The sequence below is a fragment of the Copadichromis virginalis genome, linkage group LG4 (genome assembly GCF_057382275.1).
Source record: "Copadichromis virginalis isolate Kocher_CV1m ecotype Utaka linkage group LG4, C_Virginalis_male_GT1.1, whole genome shotgun sequence".
Lineage (NCBI taxonomy): Eukaryota > Metazoa > Chordata > Actinopteri > Cichliformes > Cichlidae > Copadichromis > Copadichromis virginalis.
Window position 1 is genome coordinate 25,486,548 of NC_140621.1, and position 20,538 is coordinate 25,507,085.

A 20,538-nucleotide genomic window follows, 5' to 3' on the forward strand; every position below is an offset into this window, starting at 1 on the left:
CTTTAAAATGTAAACATGAACCTTAAGTAAAGTGTTAGGTCAGAAAGGAGAGCATGCGCACCTACCACGAAAAAAAGATCATCCCTCTGAGGATTATGTTTTCATCTGGGATTACAGATGGCAATATGAAGAACAGGGCAGACGCTGAGGTCTTAATGGCAATCGGTTTATACTAAGGACTAAACTATTAAAACCCTTCTTCCACTTCATATCCAGTACACACTGAGAGAAGCATCATTCGGTATCATTTCATTTATGCATAGTTCATCTTTTATAGAAGTTTTTTGTAACACTTTGCTTGCATCTAGTTTTCATTTTGGGGTTTATATATATTTTTTCAGTTATTTTTTTGATGGCAGCTGCTGGGATGGATTCAAAATCTAAACCCTCTGATGCTGTGCTGGTAAGATGTCAGTGCAAAACTGATTTCTATGTTCTTGTTCTAATTATATAGGGAGGACTATATTCTTTAGATTTTAGAAATATATTAATTCTTCTAATTAGTTAAAAAAATGTGTGTTATCATTTTTAGTTCTTCATAATAGATACATGTATTGATGTAATACACTATAATTAATTTGTTTTTAATGTTCAATGTTAGCTTTACAGAACCTTTATTGTGATATTGGAAAAAGATTAGCCATTAGGATGAATTATCTTTACATTAAGATTCACATTTGACCTTGAGTCAAGATGGTCTGAAAAAACTATTCATATTGAGAAACTATAATGTTGACAGTTCAAACAATTTTAACAATCTCTATACTGAATAGGAATCCCCAGAACTAGAGCAGATTCTGGACATAATGAGTTACTCACAGCGTGGACGAATGGACGGACAGTGTTGCACTCTAAGTCCTGCTAAAATAGAGACGACATCTGCAGGTTGGAATAGTGAAAATACCACAGTACAGTATACATCTCCCTTTTTTGGCCTGATTATTGATTGTTTCATTCTTGCTTCCCACAGGGTCAAAAGATGAGAGATCATCCCATACTTCAGATAATAAACAGGGACAATATGTCAACTCGCATTTATCGTTGCCTGGATTTAATTACCAAGTACTAGACTTATGACTATAATATGATGAGGGATACACTGTACAAGTAAAACTGATGATTAAATTACATCAGCTCTCAATTATTACCTGTTTTCTCAGGAAAGTGGACGTAATGATCATCATGTCTCTGCACCTCATATCTCAGTGACTGAGAGTACTCCAGATAGAAACAGGAAGCATCTGTCAGTTCCAGTTGACCAATTACAGATTCCTTCTCAACGCGAACGCTCAAATTCTATAAAGGTCTGTTAATGTGTTAACAAGTTATAACAGTGTTATTCTGATAGCTGTAACAATTAGATTTGTTGATGTTGACTTGTTTAATAATTGTTATCACATATACATCACCCCATTCATTGAAGCTTTATCATGCTGTTTTAACCCAAAAAGTCAGAATCATCTGCTGAACAGCAAAAATTCATGGAGATGATTGCCTATGGACAGCGTGGACGCATGGAGGACCAGTGCTGCTCATTGGATCCAAGCAAGAGTGCTCCTTGCACACCCAGATACACAGAGAAAACAACTGTTGCAAGTATGTTAAACATGGCTGAAAATTCAATAATTTCTTGCCATTTTAATAAATTGCATTCATCATTTTAAACTTCCTTTATGAATCTGACTGTTTCAGGTTCTGACAGATTAAATATTTATATTGAAAATTTGCTGTATTTGACCAGTGACAGATCCTGAAATGTTCTTCAATCTGTTGGCCGACACTCAGAGCCGACGGCTCGATGACCAGCGAGTGTCGCTTCCATCATTACCAGGCTTACAAAATGAAAAGGACACTGCTATGGGAGATTCAAGCTACTTGTGTTACATGGTCTCTAAAGTTCAAGTAAGGAATTTTCTTTGTTCTCTTTTAATACAAAGTATCAAAATGCTGCATGGAACTTGACTGCTTGAAATTATGATATTAACTGCTTTGAGTCTGTTTTAACAGGAATGCCACATTAAAACATTTGAGGCAGATTTTCCACAGCTGTCAACTACAAGTGTAGCTTTTTAGTTAAGAGTTTAATAACCATATTATTTTATGTATTTATAGTCAACGTATTGATCAAAAATGCTGACCTAATCTATTTTCAGGGCTCCAGAATGGATGATCAAAGGTGTTCATTACCTCAAATCCTACCCCCAGAGACACCGTGTTCATCAAACAAGGATCAGTCTGAATCCGGTTTAAACCCATTACGCTCAGCCTCCTTCAGCTCCAGTTCAGACATAAAGCAACTAAAAAGTGAGGATAAAAATCCTCAAAAACAGGTATATCCGCGCTTTCAGTTTTAGCCCCCCAAAAGAAATTGTAAACGGCATCGACACTATACAATGAGGTTTTAGATCACCCCATTTCTTTTTGCATGTGTTATATTTTTGTATTATTCATTCACTTAACAAAATTCACATTATCCCATCTAGTTCTTGACTCCAGCTGAACAGGAAGATCTTTTTACCTTAATTAGTAATTCCCACCATGGCCGGATGGATGAACAGCGATGTGTCCTAAATGCTACACCCCAGTCCACACCTAAGCACCATTTCAGTCAAAGTGAAATCCCCCAAGGTCAGAAAACAGGAAATTTTCCCTTTGTTTCTTTTTTTGCATTTGATATTTTTTCTAAATTGTTTTGTACGTTGATATATAACAGCGCATACATTTCTCAATGAAGCTAACAAGTATTTTATTTTTCTCTAACATCCAATGCCCAGATTCTGATAATTTCTTCAGCTTACTGGCCAACTCACAGGGCCGACGGCTGGACGACCAGAGAGTGTCTCTTCCTTCACTACCTGGAATACAGAATGGAGGTACCACATTAACACCCACTGCTGCTGAGACGGATGCAAGCTACTTGTGTTATCTGGTTTCCAAAGTCCAGGTTGGCCCTATATGTAACATTGCGAAAAGTTATTCACAGCTTTTGTTTCTTTGTTAAGTATCCACGAAGTTTTTGCACATATAGATTTATCAGTTTTTCTTTAATCAAACTTTTTACCCACAGGGCTCAAGGATGGATGAACAGAGATGTTCTGCACCCCACATCTTCCAGAATCTGGGTACCCCATCAGCTCAGCACACATCTGGTAAACCTCCTTGGAGGTCTGCCTCATTAAACCGTGACAAAACTGAACAGCGTGGGCAGGTCAATGTTCATACCACATATCACTCAACATTGTTTTACCTATACTTTTTCTGCCCTGTAATTTTATATTTCTTAAGCAAGCCACAAAAACTATATAGTGATTGACTAGAACTTTTATTATCTAGTCTTTTAAAGAAATAACATAGCTGTATTGATTGCTTAATGGCAGCCTCTGTTTGCTATGTCTTTTTGAGAGTTGTCCCATTTCTTATGACATATCTTTCTGTAAAAAAATTTAGGGAATATCCGCAGCTGAGGAGGAGCAGTTCCTTAAAATGATAAGTCGAATACAAAGTGGACGCATGGAAGAGCAACGCTGCTTTTTACAACCCAGCAGAAGCACACCTTCCTCACCTACACACAATGGCAGTGCTTTGAATAAAGTACCCATAGGTCAGAAAAATGCACAGTGCACTTGAATATGAGTATTTTGTCTCTGAAATGTCAAGAATAATTATTTCTCCATTATAGGTGCAGAAGCAGAGGCGTTCTTCAAAATCATCACCTCCAGTCAGTCGCAACGACTAGATGATCAGCGCGTTGCACTTCCTACCTTGCCAGGGATAAGTGGAAATTCTGAAGGAAAAGTAGACATACAACGACATACAACAGCTGAAATCCCAGTAAGTTACACAACATCTAAATTATTGGTACTGTGAAAATTAAGAAAAGTGTAATAAATGTGGTTTTATTTATATATATATATATATATATATATATATATATATATATATATATATATTTTTTTTTTTTAACTCTATATTTTTTTTTTAAACTTTTTTTAACTCTATGCACTCCCACAGAAGTTAAGTGCATGCAGGACACCATGTCTCTCTCTCTCTCAGTTTATCATACTTAGAGACCCATCATATCCAACCATGTAAATGACCATTATGTAGACCTTAGGCTATCTCTCGTAACCTTTGGCTTGTCTACAGTACTGTAACTAGATAATCATGACCAAAATTTCTTTCATGGCTCTAAATTTAGTTACCACTCTGTCAAAAACCTCAATTAAGAGTGTTTTTCCACCATTCTACTGCTGATTATATTTTAATAAATTGCAACTGATCATTTGTTTTTCTGCAATACACTTGCCAGTTTAACGGTCTCTCATCATTTCTGTTCTGTAAGGTCTCTCCACTACCACAGATCACAGTGGCTAAATGTACACCTACAACTTCAAAAAAGTGTCCTACACCTGCCTCACAACCTCAAATGGCATATGGAAAGCCTGGTTCCACTGAGGCCTTACCCAAATCTGCTTCACTTATTCCCAAGGGAGAATTTAAGAAGAAGTCTAATTTCCCAGCTAAGGTAAATTCTTCACTTTTCCATTTTTTCAGTACATTCAAGTTTGTAGACAAATATATAACAAGTAATGTAAACACACATTAGTAGAGTATAACAATTTACCAGTATTTTTATTCTCTAAAATATTATATGTTTCTGTATGGGACAAACGGATTCTCCTTTTTGAAAGCCTCCTGAATTAGAAACACAAAGGCTGATATCCTAGTAAATGAAAAAACAGAACAAAACAAAAAAAGCTGATAAGAGATTCTGTAACACTGTTTGAGTTCAGTGACTTGTGACATGTTACAGGTAACAGTGAGTGTATCTGTGAGCTTCACACCTCAGGAGGTAAGTTGTAAGATAACTTATTACCCAAAGGTACTGCCATAATAAAAGAAGTGCCTTCAGTACTACTCTTTTCTTCTCTGGAAAATGAACAGAAGAATGCCAATGAGCCAGATGCATTTCCAGATGTCTATCTAACTCTTGGAGCCCCAGGGGACAACCTTGTGATACCTCTGAGTCCAGTATGTGGCAGGCCCTTGTCCTTTGACTTAAACCTTGTTATGAAGGAAGATGTTAAGTTCAGGCATCGCTCTCCAAGCCATTCCAGTCCCAGAAAAAACAACTCCAGGCCACCATCTCCCAACAAAGGTGCGACTGGTAAAGCACATCCTACATGCTCACATGAACAGGGGAAGCTTGTGACCAGCCACATCAGTGCAGATGTAAACTCCTTCTCCCCAACTGAAAAGACTCACCTGGAGAAAGGAATTGCTCAAGAAGGACAAAAGGGGAAAGGAGAACTTGGAAAGGTGAGGGAAAAGGCACAGCATGGAAAAGGAAAGGGCGCTGTAAAGAAAGACATGAAGAAGAATGGCAAATAATGTACTTGTAAATTATGGGATTTAAATGTAAAAAAAATAAGTAGCAAAAAAATTGTATTTGTATTGCTAAAAGCTCTTATTAGAAATTATGTTGATTCTGCTTTATAGGGTCATTTGAAGGATAGTCCTTTGCTAGCTAAATTTACAGTACATATTGTGTCTATTGTTTTCAGTTTTGCAAATTTTCTAAATGTAAATACACTGTAAGGAATTCTATTCTTTCTGTCAATTATAATTGTAATCTTGAATTAAAACCTTTGGTCTGTTAAACTCTGTGAAGATGTGACAAAAACCAAAACAAAACAAACATGAAAAAAAAAACCCAACAGCAATAAATGGGGAATCATTTCCTTTGGTCTGAATTCTGAACTTTGACATCTGCATTTAGCATTGGAGCATATGGGTCGTCTACTCCACCTACAGAGCTGAAAACATGACCATATGAAGTAGAACATGCTAAGCAATAAAAAGAAAACATAATACTTTGGAAATTTTCACCATTTATTGAGGATTTACAGAGTAAGTTGTTCATATTGTATGAACTCTTAAATGCTGCAACTAGATTGCATTTCCTATTCAGCCGAGTCACTTCCCTGAAAGCAAGAGAGAGATACAGACCATAGAGTTAATGCTTATAGGGATATACTGCAGTAGAAATAAAATAAAAAGTATTGCAAATGAAATACCACCTTTCCGACATCACGGCTCTTGGCTCTCAACTTGTTGACCTGGGACTCAGCAATGTCAGCACGCTCCTGAGCTTCCTCCAGCTCATGCTGGACCTTCCTGAGCCTGGACATGTGAGTGTTTGCCTGCTCCTCCTGTAAAGGATTTACAAAAATACTGACTTAGTTATAGGGGAGTCAATGAACCAAGCTGAAGCAGATTTGGCATATAATTGTAGTTGACTTACAGCCTCCTCAGACTGTCTCTTGTAAGCCTTGACTTTGAGCTGCAGCTTGTCCACCAGATCCTGAAGTCTGGTCACATTCTTCTTGTCTTCCTCAGTCTACACAAAATACAGCTGTTACTTTAGAGGTATTTGAGAAGAGACAAAGGGCACGTTTGCTTGTTGTTGGCAAAAGAAGACTTACCTGATAAGTGAGCTCTTTCACTCTCCTCTCATATTTACGGACTCCTTTAACAGCATCAACACCACGTCTCTGCTCAGCTTCAAGTTCAGCTTCCAGTTCACGGACCTTTAATGCCATGATAAAGAATTAACTTTGCTTCAAATATAAAGAAAAACTTAAATTCATATAATTTAATCAAAATATATTTTATGTATATAAGCATGCAATATACACTTCATACCCTGGACTCCAGTTTCTGGAGCTGCTTCTTGCCACCCTTCATGGCGAGGCTCTCTGCCTCATCCAGACGGTGCTGCAGGTCCTTGACTGTGACCTCCAGGTTCTTCTTCATCCTCTCCAGGTGAGCACTGGTGTCCTGCTCCTTCTTCAGCTCCTCAGCCATCATGGCAGCCTAAAATAATTTTCTCCATTTAATTAATCTATTTAAAAATCTATGGTAAGCTTTTATTATCACTGAAAGAATGTGAAGTGTTTAATAGAACAGATTACTTAGAGAGTTAAACTCACGTCAGTGATGGCTTTTTTTGCTTTCTCCTCAGCATTTCTTGCTTCCTGCACAGCATCATCCACCTCACTCTGGATCTGCACAAAATCGGCTTCGAGCTTCTTTTTCGTGTTCAGAAGACTGGTGTTCTAAAGGTTTAGGAAAGATTATATGATATAAATATGTTGTAAGTTCACATACTAGATATTTACAGTAAATTTACAATGTATTTCCTAATTAAAATTACATTAGGTTAAATGTTTCTTAACATTATAAACAAACCTGAGAGTGAAGCAGTCCGACACGCTCGCTAGCATCAACCAACTCCTGCTCAGCTACTTTGCGTCCTCTCTCTGTCTGCTCCAGAGCGGCTCTCAGCTCCTCAATCTCAGCCACCATCAGACCATTTCTGCGCTCCACCATGGCGACCTGCTCCTTCATGTCTTCCTGTCCTCTGAGAGCTTCATCAAGGTGCAGTTGGGCATCCTGATGAAATAAATCAATCAATAAATAAGTACCTATTCTGTTTCTTTAACAAATGATCAGGAAAAAAGGTCACCTTGAGCTGTCCTTGGACATTCCTCAGTTGTTTCTGGGCCTCAGCAGCCTGTCTGTTGGCATGGCTCAGCTGAATCTCCATCTCATTCAGGTCTCCCTCCATCTTCTTCTTGACTCTCAGGGCATCATTCCTGCTCCTGACCTCAGCATCAAGAGTGCTCTGCATGGAGTCAATCACCCTCTGGCTGTTCCTCTTGATCTGCTCCATCTCCTCGTCCTTCTCTGACAGCTTCCTGTCAATCTCACTTTTGACTTGGTTCAGCTCAAGCTGAACACGAAGAATCTTGGATTCTTCGTGTTCCAGAGTGCCCTGCGAGATAAGTCAGATAAGTAACAAATACCAAGTAGAATCATCAAAATAAATAATATTGATATAAAAAATATTAAACCTCTGCTTCTTCAAGGGCAGTCTGAATCTCAGCCTTTTCACTTTCTACAGTCTTCTTGGCTTTTTCCAGCTCATGGATGCTCTTTCCAGTCTCACCAATCTGCTCAGTCAGATCTGAGATCTCCTCTAAAGTAGAAAAATTAACCAAACTGTTGTTATTATCTTAGATCCAGATCTATATTCTTTGACATTTTTTGTCAAGTTATGGGTGCATACGCTGCAGGTTCTTGTTCTCTCTCTTCATGGTCTCAAGATGATCCAGAGCCTCTTCATATGAGTTCTTCATCTTGAACAACTCAGTGCTGAGAGAACGAGCCTCCTTTTGGGCTCCTTCCAGCTCTGCCTGGCTCTCCTCATACTTCTGCTTCCATTCTGCCAGGACCTAGGTTTATATAGGTTATTCAGTTAGTTGTCATTATGGGTGTATTCCTCTTGTTAGTATATTGGTTATGTTTAAACTTTACTTTATCAAAGTTCCTCTGCTTCTTGTCAAGGTTGGCAGCCAGAGCATTAGCTCTCTCCACATCAATCATGAGGTCCTCCACCTCACCCTGCAGCCTCTGCTTGGTCTTCTCCAGTGAGGCACACTTGGAGTTCACAGCCTCAATGGATTCCTCAGCCTCCTGCAGGCGCTGGGCAAGCTTTTTCCTGCAATTTGCAAAAATTTGCTTGTATTAATTCCATTATGTATTAAAAGTAATACAGTATTACATTTTTATTCACAAAAGAGAAGAAAGCATTTATGTACTTGGCCTCCTCCAGCTCCTCAGTGCGCTGGATGGCATCAGTCTCATATTTGGATCGCCACTGAGCCACCTCACTGTTGGCCTTGGACATTCCTCGCTGCAGCTCAGCCTTGGCCTCCTGCTCCTCCTCAAACTGCTCTCTGAGCAGATCACAGTCATGACGTGCTGACTGAACAGCATGAGCCAGGGCGTTCTTGGCCTGGATTTTAATAATAATACATTTTAAATAATAATAAATAATAATAAATGTCTTTGCTTTTCTTTTATCTCTCAGAGAGCATGTTGACAAAGTAATGTAAAGTTATTCTAAATCTGAGATATAGGTTGTGAGATATAGTTAATGTGAGATAAGTTGACATTAAGTAACTTGCATTTATTCTTGTTTTCACTTGCAGATCCATGGTTCATCAATGTTCTTTTACAATGTATGTAATGCTGAATATAATACTTCTTTAATATGACATCTGGTACCTTCACTTCCTCCTCAGTATGTCGCTTAAGCTCTTCAATCTGTTGAGTGTAAGCCTGTTTGCCTCTGGTAAGCTGGGAAATAAGAGCTTCCTTTTCCTCAAGCTGACGAGAAAATTCACCTGGGCAAAACAGATTAAAGAAAAATACTTTTCATAACTGAAAAATCACCATGTATTTTAAACACAAACAATATCATCTGTTTGAAACTTAAATTGTTTCTGAACTTAAAACGGCTACTAAATAAAATACAGTTACATACTTCATATCTTTGGATACACACCATTCTCAGTTTGGAGTCTTGCCCTCTGTGCACTCATGTCGTTCAGCTGGCGAACATTCTCATCATTTTTGGACTTGAGCTCACTTAACTGGTCTTCAAGAGTTCGGCACATTTTCTCCAGATTGCCCTATAAATTGCACATAATTGTCATGACTCAAATCCAGGAAAGATATAACTGTTGCGCTCTTTCATTGTTTAGATAGCCGCTTTTTCTCAAAATTGCATACCTTTGCTTTGGCAACAGCCTCCATATTGCTGGAGAGGTCATCAATCTCCATCTTGTACTCGCTCTTCTCTTTCTCCAGCTTCTGTTTGACACGCTGGAGGTTGTCGATCTGCTCTCCGAGCTCTGCTACAGTGTCAGCCTGCTTCTTACGGAGAGCTGCTGCAGTAGCTTCATGCTGCAGAGTTGATTCCTCAAGATCACGACGCAGTTTCTGGAACTCAGCCTCTCGCTTCTTGTTCATCTCAATCTGAGCAGCTGTTGCTCCACCAGCTTCCTCGAGCCTCTCACTGATCTCTTCAAGCTCCCTGGAGAGGTCGGCTCTCTGCTTCTCTACCTTAGCCCGAGCTGCCCTCTCAGCCTCAATCTCCTCTTCTAGCTCTTCAATACGAGCCTTTAGGGTAATAACACCACAAAGACTTACTGAGTTGACATGTTTTAGTTTTACTGAACATAATATTCACCTAAAATAATGGTACCTGGAGTTCTTTGATCTTCTTCTGGAGCTGAGTACCAAGAGACTGCTCATCCTCAATCTTGCCAAGAAGCTGACTGATTTCAAAGTCCTTCCTGTAAGTGGAGAAGACAAATGACTCTGACAGCTCTGTGGCTCTTCTGAATGCACGTGTAGGAACTTTATCAGTGACTGTTTTTTACTTTTTGATTTTCTCATCAGACTGCTGCTTGTCATTCTCCAGATCCATTATGGATTCCTGGGCCAGTTTCAAATCTCCCTCCAGCTTCCTCTTGGCTCTCTCCAGGTCCATGCGGAGCTTCTTCTCTTGCTCCAGGGACCCCTCAAGCTATTAAAAAATGTTACATATTTTTTTACAACTGAATAATTCATAATAATATAAAAATAAGAAATCTCCTTTTTTAAAAAGATGATGTTTTCTTACATCATCAACTTGCTGTTCCAGTTTTGTCTTGGCTTTGGTCAGAGTGTTGACTTTGTCTTCCTCTGCCTGGAGATCATCCAGTGTTTGTTGATGGGCCTCTTGTAAGGCTTTCTTCTCCTTGGTTAACTTGGCAATTGACTCATCTTGAGATGCCATCTCCTCTGTCAGGTTTTTCACCTGACATAAATAATAATTGGGAATTTCATGGGAATTTCCCATGAAAGTTAATAAATTAACATGGCAAAATAAGACATTACAGCATATAAACATATTATGTGTATGTATTTTGGTGAAAACTACAATCACTATGAACTGAACCTTGTTTTCTGTGGCATGTTTCTCCTTCTCCACTTTGGCCAAGGTGAGCTCCAAGTCATCAATGTCCTTCTTCAGCTCAGAGCATTCATCCTCCAGCTTCCTCTTCTTAGCAGTCAGCTCAGCATTGATTTCCTCTTCATCCTCCAGTCTCTCACTTGTCTCTTTGAGTTTGGCCTCGAGCTGGATCTTGCTCTTAATGAGCCCCTCACACCTTTCTTCAGCATCAGAAAGATTCTCATTTTCCTGTGACAAGGCAAGAAATATGGGAATTATATTATTATAATATAGTATAAGAAGAATAATTATTATCATACTTTTATAAATAAAGAATATTATCATGTTTTTAATTACAGCAATTGAGCACAGTTCTCAGTTACAGCACATCTCACAGCCAAACACCAGCCAAAAAGTCATACTGATAAATAGACTAATATGTGGTTATTTTTCAGCTAATTGAGTATTATTATAATAGAACATGCATTTTCTCCTCCCCCTTGTTACTCACAGCTGCTATTTGAAGTTGCAGGTCATTCTTCTCCTGCAGCAGGCCGACCATCTTCTCTTCCAGTTCTTTTTTCTTAGCCAGAGCAGTAGCCAGGTCTGTCTGCATCTTCTCATAGTTCTCCTTCATGTTCTGCAACTCCTTCTCAGTCTCAGCACTCTTCAGAAGAGGCTTGATCTTGAAGTACAGATGCATCCATGGCCAGTTCTTGACATTCATGAATGAACGGATGTTGTACTGGATGCTGAAGATAGCATCTCTACAAAAACAACGCAAATTACCATGCTTTGATATACTGCTTTTGCGTAACATCACATGATATTTAAATAGTAATTTGACATATTATTTCTGAATTATACCTCCTCTCCATCATCTTCACAAACTCTTTCCTCATGAGGTATCCTCTGCAGAGAGCCTGAGTCATGGTCACCAGCTCAGCCAGTTTCTCATCTCTCATCTCCTCAAGAGTGCCCAGCAGACCAGCTTTGAAGAACACCTGTGTTGAAGTGAAACAAATTAGTTCACATGAATTAGTTCTGTTTAATACAACTGGAGGTTGTAAAGGTCATCATAAAGTGTACCTTTGTGTGCCCAAACATGTACTGTGTGTGATCCACATCAATGGAGCCAAGCAGCTTCTCTGAAGCTTTCTTGTTGTCGATGAACTGTCCCTCAGGGATGACGCTGGCATTCAACACTTTGTATCTGTAAGAAAATATAGTGATGTTACTTGGATTTTGCACCCATTGTCCTTGTGTTTTCCCTTTTCCAGTACCTTTGAAGTTATTTTAACTTTCTTATAAAGAAAACAGAAGTCACCTCTGCTTGAAGTCACCATAGAGGATTCTGCTGGGGAAACCCTTTCTGCAGATTCTGATGCCCTCCAGTACACCGTTACACCTCAGCTGATGGATGACCAAATGATTTTCCATAAGACCTGAAAGTTAAAAATTCATATAGTTTAAATCATTTCAATATGTCACTTTTAACATTTTTTAAAAATCAGTATGACTGTGTGCTTTATACCTGGGGTCTTTGACTCATTGGGAATCAGGCAACGAACAAAGTGAGGATGAGTGCTCCTTAAGTTGGTCATCAGTTTGCCCAGGTTTTCCTGGGGGGGGGACGGACATATTTAAACAAATGATAGCTGCTTAAAATAAACCAATACATTTGAATATATTTTTTTGTGGCGGTTCAAAATACCCTGAAAAGAGCAGACACTGTCTGGAAAGAACCACCCTTCTTCTTTCCACCACCCTTCTTGCCGCCACCAGCAGCATCTGTTGTTCAATACACTTAATTAAGAGAACTGAATAACTAATGCTATAGTGAGTGTTTTACAATAATTTAATTTTAAACCATATTTTCAATGAAAACAATAACTGTGTGATCACTGATTCAACTTCATTTCCTAGAGGAAACATATTTAATGAGTATTCACAAATGGTCATAATAATAATAATAATAATAATAATAATGGATTGGATTTATATAGCGCTTTTCAAGGCACCCAAAGCTCTTTTACAATGCCACTATTCATTCACTCTCACATTCACACACAGGTGGAGGCAAGCTACAGTTGTAGCCACAGCTGCCCTGTATTTTTTTTACATTATTTATTTCCTACCATCAGCTCCAGCATGGGCTGCGTACAGGAAGCACAGCAGTTTGTTTGATGACTTCTGGTAGAGCTGCACAACTGAATCATTCAGTGGGTCCTTGTTCTTGTCCAGCCAGCCAGTGATATTGTAGTCCACTGTACCAGCATAGTGAACCAGGGCGAAGTGTGCTTCTGCTTTACCCTTTGCAGGCTTTGGCTTCTCAAATGCCTTGCTCTTGCCAAGATGCTGATCATACAGCTTGTTCTTGAAAGAAGTGTCTGTAGCCTTGGGGAACATGCACTCCTCTTCAAGAATGGAGAAGATGCCCATTGGCTGAAAAGAGAAGTTGTATTCAGGAAAAATCTGTATTTTAGTACCTAGTCAGAAACTGCCATTTTAGTCCTGAACGGCACATCTGAATGGTCTTACCTTCTCAATAAGCTCAATGCAGGCAGCCAAGTCCATACCAAAGTCAATGAACTCCCATTGAATGCCTTCTTTCTTGTACTCCTCTTGCTCCAGGACAAACATGTGGTGGTTGAAAAACTGTTGCAGTTTCTCATTGGTGAAGTTGATACAGAGTTGCTCCAAGCTGTTGAACTGTAGTAACAGAAAGCTAATTCATATCATGAAAAAAAATCATATTTATCTTTAAATCCAGTCTCACATTTTTGAAATGCTCACATCAAAGATCTCAAACCCAGCGATATCCAGCACTCCAATGAAGAACTGTCTGGGCTGCTTTGTGTCCAGCATCTCATTGATACGGATAACCATCCACAAGAACATTTTCTCATATACGGATTTGCACAGAGCCGAGACAGCATTGTTGACCTGGAAGAAGAGAATTCAACATTCTCCTAAATTCCTGGATAACACTGTAAAAAGTATTTTAAAATGAAACTTTTTTTTTTTTTAATCCTTTCAATTTTTAAAAAAATTACCTGTGGGACAGTCTGACCTTTGGTCACAAACTCATTCCCAACCTTGACTCTTGGGTAGCACAGAGCTTTCAACATGTCAGCTGAATTCAGGCCCATGAGGTAGGCGATTTTATCAGCCACTGATTGGAAAAACAAACATGTTTCATTATGTAACAAAGAAATGTTAACACTATGGAATGAGCTAAAACACAACTAAAATCCACATTGATAGCAGTGCTAAAGATTTATTTTACATTTTATGAACAATTGCAGGCAGTCACTCTGCTCAGTCATTATATTAGTATGATATTTATCTGTCTAAATGGGAATGGTTAATGCTATGGATGTCACTGTAGTTCTAAGAGTTAATGTGAATTATTACTTCATGAGGATGTAATATTACAAAATCAATTTGATTACCCTCAGTGCCATCAGGTTCAGCCTGCTCCTCACGCTGCTTCTGCTTGAATTTCATGTTTCCATGATGCATCACAGCGCCAGTCAGCTTGTAGATGCCCGCCTTCTCGTCAGCACTGAAGCCCAAGATGTCAATAGCAGTCTGTAATCCAAGCACAGCATTAATTTTTAAACAAGTTATTGTGACAGTTTGCCTTTATTCTACACATTACCATCAACTTACATCTGTTGCAATGAACTCCTCCACATCATTGATACTTTTGACTGTGATTTCACCCTGACTGATCATTGGATAGTCATAAGGGTTAGTGGAGATTAGAAGAGACTCTAGAAGAAAGTAGAAGAAATGCTTGAGTGGAACATGGTTATTTCCTTATTGTTTTTTAATTGTGCAAGATTAGTGATTGACATAAGGATTTATATAACACAGAGAAGAAAGTGACTAGGTTAGGAAAACTGGGGGAAGAAAACAGTAAAACCAACAGTAACTTCAAGATTATTATATGTTAAAAACACAACTTTACACTATGAAATTATGTGAAATTATATGTTTGGGTGGGTGTAAGGATATAGTGGGTTGAGAAACAGAAAGAGAGAGAGAGAGGAGAGGTAGCACCTTAAAAAGTTATTTAATTAATAATGGTTTTTTTTTTCCCCAAACAACAAAAGAAGTAGCTTAATTGGAGTGGTTCCCAGATAAAGACTATTCTTTTGTTTAAAACAACTGGGGGTATGGAAAGTAATTTACAGTATGTCTTGTTCAGTTCATCACATACCCAGGAGCTCAGGCTTATGGCCAGTCATCAGCTGATAGAAGATATGGTAGCTTCTCTCAGCAGACAACTGGAAGGTGACACGGGACTTCTCCAGCAGATCTGTGAACAATTGTTGAATAGGAAGTGTGATGATCAAACAGTACAGGCATTTCATTTGTATACTACTAACTACAAAAGGAAAATAAGGCTAACTTACATGTTTCAATATCAGCTGAGGCTAGCTTTCCAGTGGAGCCAAAGTGAATTCTGATGAATTTACCCTGAACATTTACCACAAAATGTCAGTTTGGCTCTGGATAACAGTAGGTGTAAGAAAATAATTTTAGAGTCCAGAACACGAATACTTACAAAACGAGAGGAGTTGTCATTCCTCACAGTCTTGGCATTTCCATATGCCTCCAGCAGAGGGTTAGCTGCAATGATTTGATCTTCCAGTGAACCCTACACAGAGACATCAAACAGCTGTTTAAAAACAGCAGCAGCAATCACCTGTGACAAACACATTTGATTTGAACACAATTTTACCTGTATTTTTCCTGAGGATGTTTCAGCTTTCTTAGCTCCAGCTACTGCAATTGTTGCAAAATACTGGATAACACGCTTGGTGTTTACAGTCTTTCCTGCACCAGATTCTCCACTGGGGAATTAAAGCATGATTTTTACTTTGCAATACAATTATGATTTTTACTAAAGAAGTGTTCTTGTAATGTTTATATTATACTTACGTAATGAGGATAGACTGATTCTCACGATCTGAAATATAAGAGCACACGCATATTAAACCTACAGTTGACAATCCTCATTGTCCCATGCACCTGAATCTTTAATCAACTTTGATTTTACCAGTGAGCATGAACTGATAGGCATTATCAGAGATGGAGAAGATGTGGGGTGGAGCCTCAATCCTCTTCTTGCCTCTGTATGCCACAACAACCTGAGCATCGTACACAGGAAGCCACTTGTAGGGATTCACCACGACGCAGAAGAGGCCGGAATAAGTCTGTAATAACAAAGACACAGAAACATATATATAGTTGTTACTCTGAGAAAATACAAGCAAAGTATATTATGAGATTAAAGCTTACATAGATCATCCATGATGAAAAACGCTCTTTGAGGTTAAACAGCACGGCAGGCTCATTGAGGTGGGTCATCATTGCCATGTCCTCAATTTTATCAAACTTTGGAGGATTCATGGGGTGGATGTCATCCTCTTTTACAGTGACTGTCTGCATTTGAAAAAGAATAAAATTAAACAAAACCTTTTTTAACATAGTAAGGCAAGGCAAGGCAAGTTTATTTGTATAGCACAATTCAACAACAAGGTGATTCAAAGTGCTTTACAGAGACATTAGAAACAAGAACAAATAAAAAGCATGATTTAAAATTGAATAAAACAAGCAAATAAACTAACTAACTAATTAACAAACAAACAAACAAACAACAGTATATAAAATCAAAACAGATAAAATCAGAACAGTAGATAAAATCAGTAGTTAAATGTAAGTTTTGAAATTTAAGCTTAAAGTGTGGATTTGGTGCTTTATTCAAATGCAGCTGAGAACAGGTGAGTCTTCAACCTGGATTTAAATAAACTGAGTGTTTCAGCTGATCTGAGGCTTTCTGGGAGTTTGTTCCAGATATAAGGAGCATAAAAGCTGAATGCAGCTTCTCCGTGTCTGGTTCTGACTCTGGGAACTGATAAAAGACCGGATCCAGATGACCTGAGGGATCTGGATGGTTCATACTGGGTCAGGAGGTCATTGATGTATTTTGGTCCTAAACCATTCAGAGCTTTATAGGCCAGCATCAGAACATTGCATAATCCATAAAGTTGAGTCTAATCTTTTCTAAGAAAGTTGAAGAATTAATTGTTTTACTTACCTTTCCTGTAAGTGTCTCAACAGTTGCCTTGCCACCCTCTCTTTTGACGAGTTTACCCTTCACGTACATGTCATCAGCATCAGTTACAAAGTAGGCACTTTTGGCATCAAAAGGAGTGTTCTGAGCCTCTAATCTCTCTTTCTCAGGTTTTCGGAGGTAAATGGCTGCAGGGCCATAGGCCTGCATCTCTGCATCTGTGCTCATGATGGAACTTTAGGGGGCTGAAATTGAGAGGTTGAGAGGTTTTGTTTTCTTTGTTGTCTTTGTTTTCATAAACATCCCCATGCTAATGTGTGTGTTTGGAAATTGTTCAGATATCACAGAAAATACACTATAATGTACCTTCCTTAGTCCCAGCAGAAAACTGTAAACTCTTGATTCTGTTGCTTGAATCCTAATAACAAACCATCAACTGTTAGAGTTTGTATTGTTGATTGTCATTTATGCTTAGAAATATTTAACCATATATGCTTAGAGGTGTATAATCACTTGTGTAGTGATAGGATGTGTGATCTTTAGCAGGCCCCAAAGGCTTGGTGTGCATTCCAGGAATTGTCCGGTTCTCTCCCGTGCACGAGTAACATGAAGAAGCTTGCCTACTTGAGTCTTGCTTTGCAGTGTAATTATATTGTCTTCAACGTTCCAGCGAATAGGTTTATGCTCTAAAACCTATCATCAACTATAATAAATATGGGTGTCCATTAATTTCAAAATATACTACTACTACTACTGCTAAAATTATTATTATTAGTTGTAGTAGTAGTAACCGTAAACAATTCTAAAAGCATTAAAACGTGCAGTGTTAAATATCCCAAAGCTATGATAAAATTGTGTTTCACAATGCAAAATAGCTGAAGTTAATGTTCTTACCTGAGTTGGAAGCCTATCAGTTGCTGACTCAGACTGAAGCACCCTCTTTTATAGAGGGAGAACTTTTTCCTCAGTAGGTGTGCCTTGCTCAGTTTGGTCATGTATTCTTGCCATGTTGCCGTTAATCCCGTGACAGTGACAGTTGCTGTGATTAAACTGCTTTGCAAGAACATTTATAACAGAAGGTGGCCAAACTGAGCAGTCATAAGACACAGTGCTGATTGAAGATGAAAGAAAATTACTGCAAGATCGATTACTTTGAACGATAACACAGCAGATATTTTAGATTTGATAATTTATATAACTTACAAGGCATGTAACAAGGCTTTTCTTAATTTAGATGTGTAAAATGCTGTTCATATAAAAGATGAACTCGATTTATGAGCATCAATGTTTTTATTAATAATACATTTCTATTATTACTTCTATCAATAATAATAATAATAATAATAATAATAATAATAATAATAATAATAATAATAATAATAATTATTATTATTATTATTATTATTATTATTATTATTATCATCATAGCAGTAGGAGCAGAAGGTATATTAGAAGTACTTTTTACTTTGGAGAAGCACCAAATGTCACTGGTGTACAGTTGCTCTTCACACATGTCAGATTTGGTGGTCCAATAAAAAAAGGGGGCAGCAAGTGAACAACTGTTCCATAAAGCAAGGTCAAAACATTCAATATAGATCGACTGATTTAAACACATTTTAGTATCAACAGATTAATGAGTCTTTTTCTCCTAATGCTCACTCATTGTATCATCTGATTTAGCTCTGTAATGTGTAGAACAGTTGTTGCGCACGTATCAAAGATTCTAACCATTTGTAGAAAATATATTCTTATAATATTTAATTAACATACAAGCCTGTCTGGTTCTTGCTTCTCTACAATGTTATTATTAATCATCCTAGTGGAACATGTCATGACACAGGCTGTGATTTTGGAGAAGCATATAAATGTCACTGGTGTACAGTTGCAGGACAAGCATACATCTCAGATGTCTGAACTGATATTGAGCGCCATTCCATAAAAGCTTAGAAGAGATCACATATCGTCTTGGAATGGAGTGGATGAACAGTTGCCATCTAGAATGGGATAAGACCCAAAATAAGACCTGTGGCAATAAACAAGATTTTAGAGATGCCAGGACTGTAATAGTAAAGTGAATGAAAACTATATCCGGGATTGTTTTTACATTTAAGGCTTAGCTTAATAATAAATTCATAAAGGTAAAAAGGAAAACAAAGCTGTATTTTGTTTGTTTTTTTCTTTTTGCCTTTTTGAATTTAGCAATCCTTCATTCTTCAAAAGAGATGACCTTGAGGTATGTAATCCATATAACCTCTGTGCACAGGTGGGTTTTCAGAGCAAACATGCAGAACACGTGCTTCCCAAGTAAAGTCAAATGTCTTCAGTTTTTTTCAGTCACCCTTAATAGCATTTGCCATAGATGTTTTAAGATCTAACAGGGTCAACTTGCTTGTTAAAAACTTTGTATGCATGATCTTGATATAGTTATGGTTACACACTATTTCATACATATCATACAAATATAAATCTGTGATTCCATCCATGTTAATTTAGCAGCATTTTTTTTTTATTTCCTAAAACACAAAAACAAAAACAAAACAAATAAAGCTGTGCTGGGCTACCCTGAATACACGCTGTTTTTCATCTCTGGTGACAAAATGTAACAACAGTTCCAAATACACACAATTGACAAATTAAAGGAAAAGCACAAATGCATGACCCCCACAGTGAGGGGATCCGGTGGCTTTGTTTTGCTTTGGGAGGTATTTTGTTGACAATGTTTGGGCCCCCTTTAGAGGAAAGCCTTGTACTGTAAATCACTTAAGAGTTGTTCTGATTGATCACCTTTGTCCTGTGATGAAACTGTTATATTCTGATGGGACAGAATGGGAAGTTGGTTCTTCCAGCATGACAATTCCTTCATCCACATGGTGTGAGGGGTCAGCTAATGGTTTGATGCATTTGAAAATGGTATGAATCCGATCTCAGCTCAATGAAATACCTATGGGAGGTGATAAGCAGATATGTTAGACTGTATTCTCCTCTGCCATCAATAAAACAACAAATAAATGAATCCCTGCAGTAGAATTACAAAGACTTTCAAATACCAGTGTGATTAACCCCAGAGCAGAAAGACTCTAACCTGCTTCAAGTTGCAGAATTAGTTTTAAACTGACCTTTGATAGTTTTAAGTACGGTTTGAAGTTTGCATATGTATACAAATGTAAAGTTTTTAATGATTTCTTGCTTAAACTTTTTTATTACTGTGAATCCAAACATCATACAATTTACACTTAATCTGCTGGGATACAGTGAATAAAACAAGCCTTTTTTTAGAAGGTGCCAATGGGTACATGGGCAGAGATTGATTGTCCTGACTAATGTTCTCCTTTGAATGTCCTTGGGTGTGTAGATGCTTATAGATGGCCCTCTGCACTAAGCCCTAAACTGAGTAAAAACATGCCAACCATGTCTGACAAGGAGGAGCCTAAGAAGCTTTAAAAGAGTGTGAGATTATTCCATGACGGGGTAGTAGCACTGGGAGAATGATGGGTAGTGTCTTTGGCTTTCGTTCTTTGACTTTAATCTTTGTTTTATGTTTTCAGAAAAAGGGTACAGACAGAGAAGGGGAACATTCTAGAGTGCCCCCTTTATAAGATAACTT

The 20,538-nt window shown here is 38.0% G+C and overlaps 3 protein-coding genes across 3 annotated transcripts; 1 reads left to right on the forward strand and 2 right to left on the reverse strand.

The window, feature by feature from the left end:
- The first annotated feature begins 473 nt into the window (after positions 1–473).
- Positions 474–5,661, forward strand: LOC146711588 (uncharacterized). The gene is made up of 14 exons (XM_085454486.1): positions 474–885; positions 971–1,062; positions 1,161–1,304; positions 1,452–1,596; positions 1,742–1,902; positions 2,154–2,330; positions 2,484–2,628; positions 2,775–2,944; positions 3,068–3,208; positions 3,448–3,601; positions 3,680–3,831; positions 4,343–4,525; positions 4,814–4,852; positions 4,945–5,661. Exons 1-14 carry the CDS (start codon positions 807–809, stop codon positions 5,389–5,391), a joined length of 2,229 nt encoding a protein of 742 aa, XP_085310612.1. The 5' UTR covers positions 474–806; the 3' UTR covers positions 5,392–5,661.
- Positions 5,662–5,913: 252 nt separating this feature from the next.
- LOC146711589 (uncharacterized) lies at positions 5,914–6,876 on the reverse strand. The gene is made up of 5 exons (XM_085454493.1): positions 6,706–6,876; positions 6,486–6,590; positions 6,305–6,400; positions 6,081–6,212; positions 5,914–5,984 (listed from the first exon to the last, which is right to left on the reverse strand). The coding sequence occupies exons 1-5, from the start codon at positions 6,868–6,870 to the stop codon at positions 5,964–5,966; spliced, it is 519 nt and encodes a 172-aa protein (XP_085310619.1). The 5' UTR covers positions 6,871–6,876; the 3' UTR covers positions 5,914–5,963.
- Positions 6,877–6,974: 98 nt separating this feature from the next.
- On the reverse strand, positions 6,975–17,170 carry LOC146711590 (myosin heavy chain, fast skeletal muscle-like). Its single transcript, XM_085454494.1, is given in 34 exon segments — positions 6,975–7,118; positions 7,252–7,455; positions 7,529–7,837; positions 7,917–8,041; positions 8,132–8,297; positions 8,380–8,563; positions 8,664–8,860; positions 9,133–9,251; positions 9,413–9,539; positions 9,640–10,029; positions 10,115–10,205; positions 10,293–10,438; positions 10,535–10,711; positions 10,853–11,095; positions 11,358–11,613; positions 11,714–11,850; positions 11,936–12,059; positions 12,174–12,291; positions 12,381–12,468; positions 12,561–12,652; positions 12,985–13,291; positions 13,388–13,558; positions 13,643–13,792; positions 13,903–14,021; positions 14,302–14,440; positions 14,522–14,625; positions 15,075–15,173; positions 15,271–15,334; positions 15,423–15,515; positions 15,600–15,711; positions 15,800–15,827; positions 15,918–16,074; positions 16,160–16,303; positions 16,959–17,170. Coding segments are annotated over 34 exon segments (5,328 nt in total). The 5' UTR covers positions 17,163–17,170.
- Positions 17,171–20,538: the final 3,368 nt, after the last annotated feature.

Coding starts and splice junctions, on each gene's coding strand:
- LOC146711588 (XM_085454486.1), top strand. CDS start 807: ATGAGTTACTCACAGCGTGGACGAATGGACGGACAGTGTTGCACTCTA. Junction 2,331..2,483: donor ATAAAAATCCTCAAAAACAG/GTATATCCGCGC, acceptor TATCCCATCTAG/TTCTTGACTCCAGCTGAACA. Junction 4,526..4,813: donor AGTCTAATTTCCCAGCTAAG/GTAAATTCTTCA, acceptor GACATGTTACAG/GTAACAGTGAGTGTATCTGT.
- LOC146711589 (XM_085454493.1), bottom strand. CDS start 6,870: ATGATGGCTGAGGAGCTGAAGAAGGAGCAGGACACCAGTGCTCACCTG. Junction 6,591..6,705: donor TCCAGAAACTGGAGTCCAGG/GTATGAAGTGTA, acceptor ATGGCATTAAAG/GTCCGTGAACTGGAAGCTGA. Junction 6,401..6,485: donor TGAAAGAGCTCACTTATCAG/GTAAGTCTTCTT, acceptor TATTTTGTGTAG/ACTGAGGAAGACAAGAAGAA.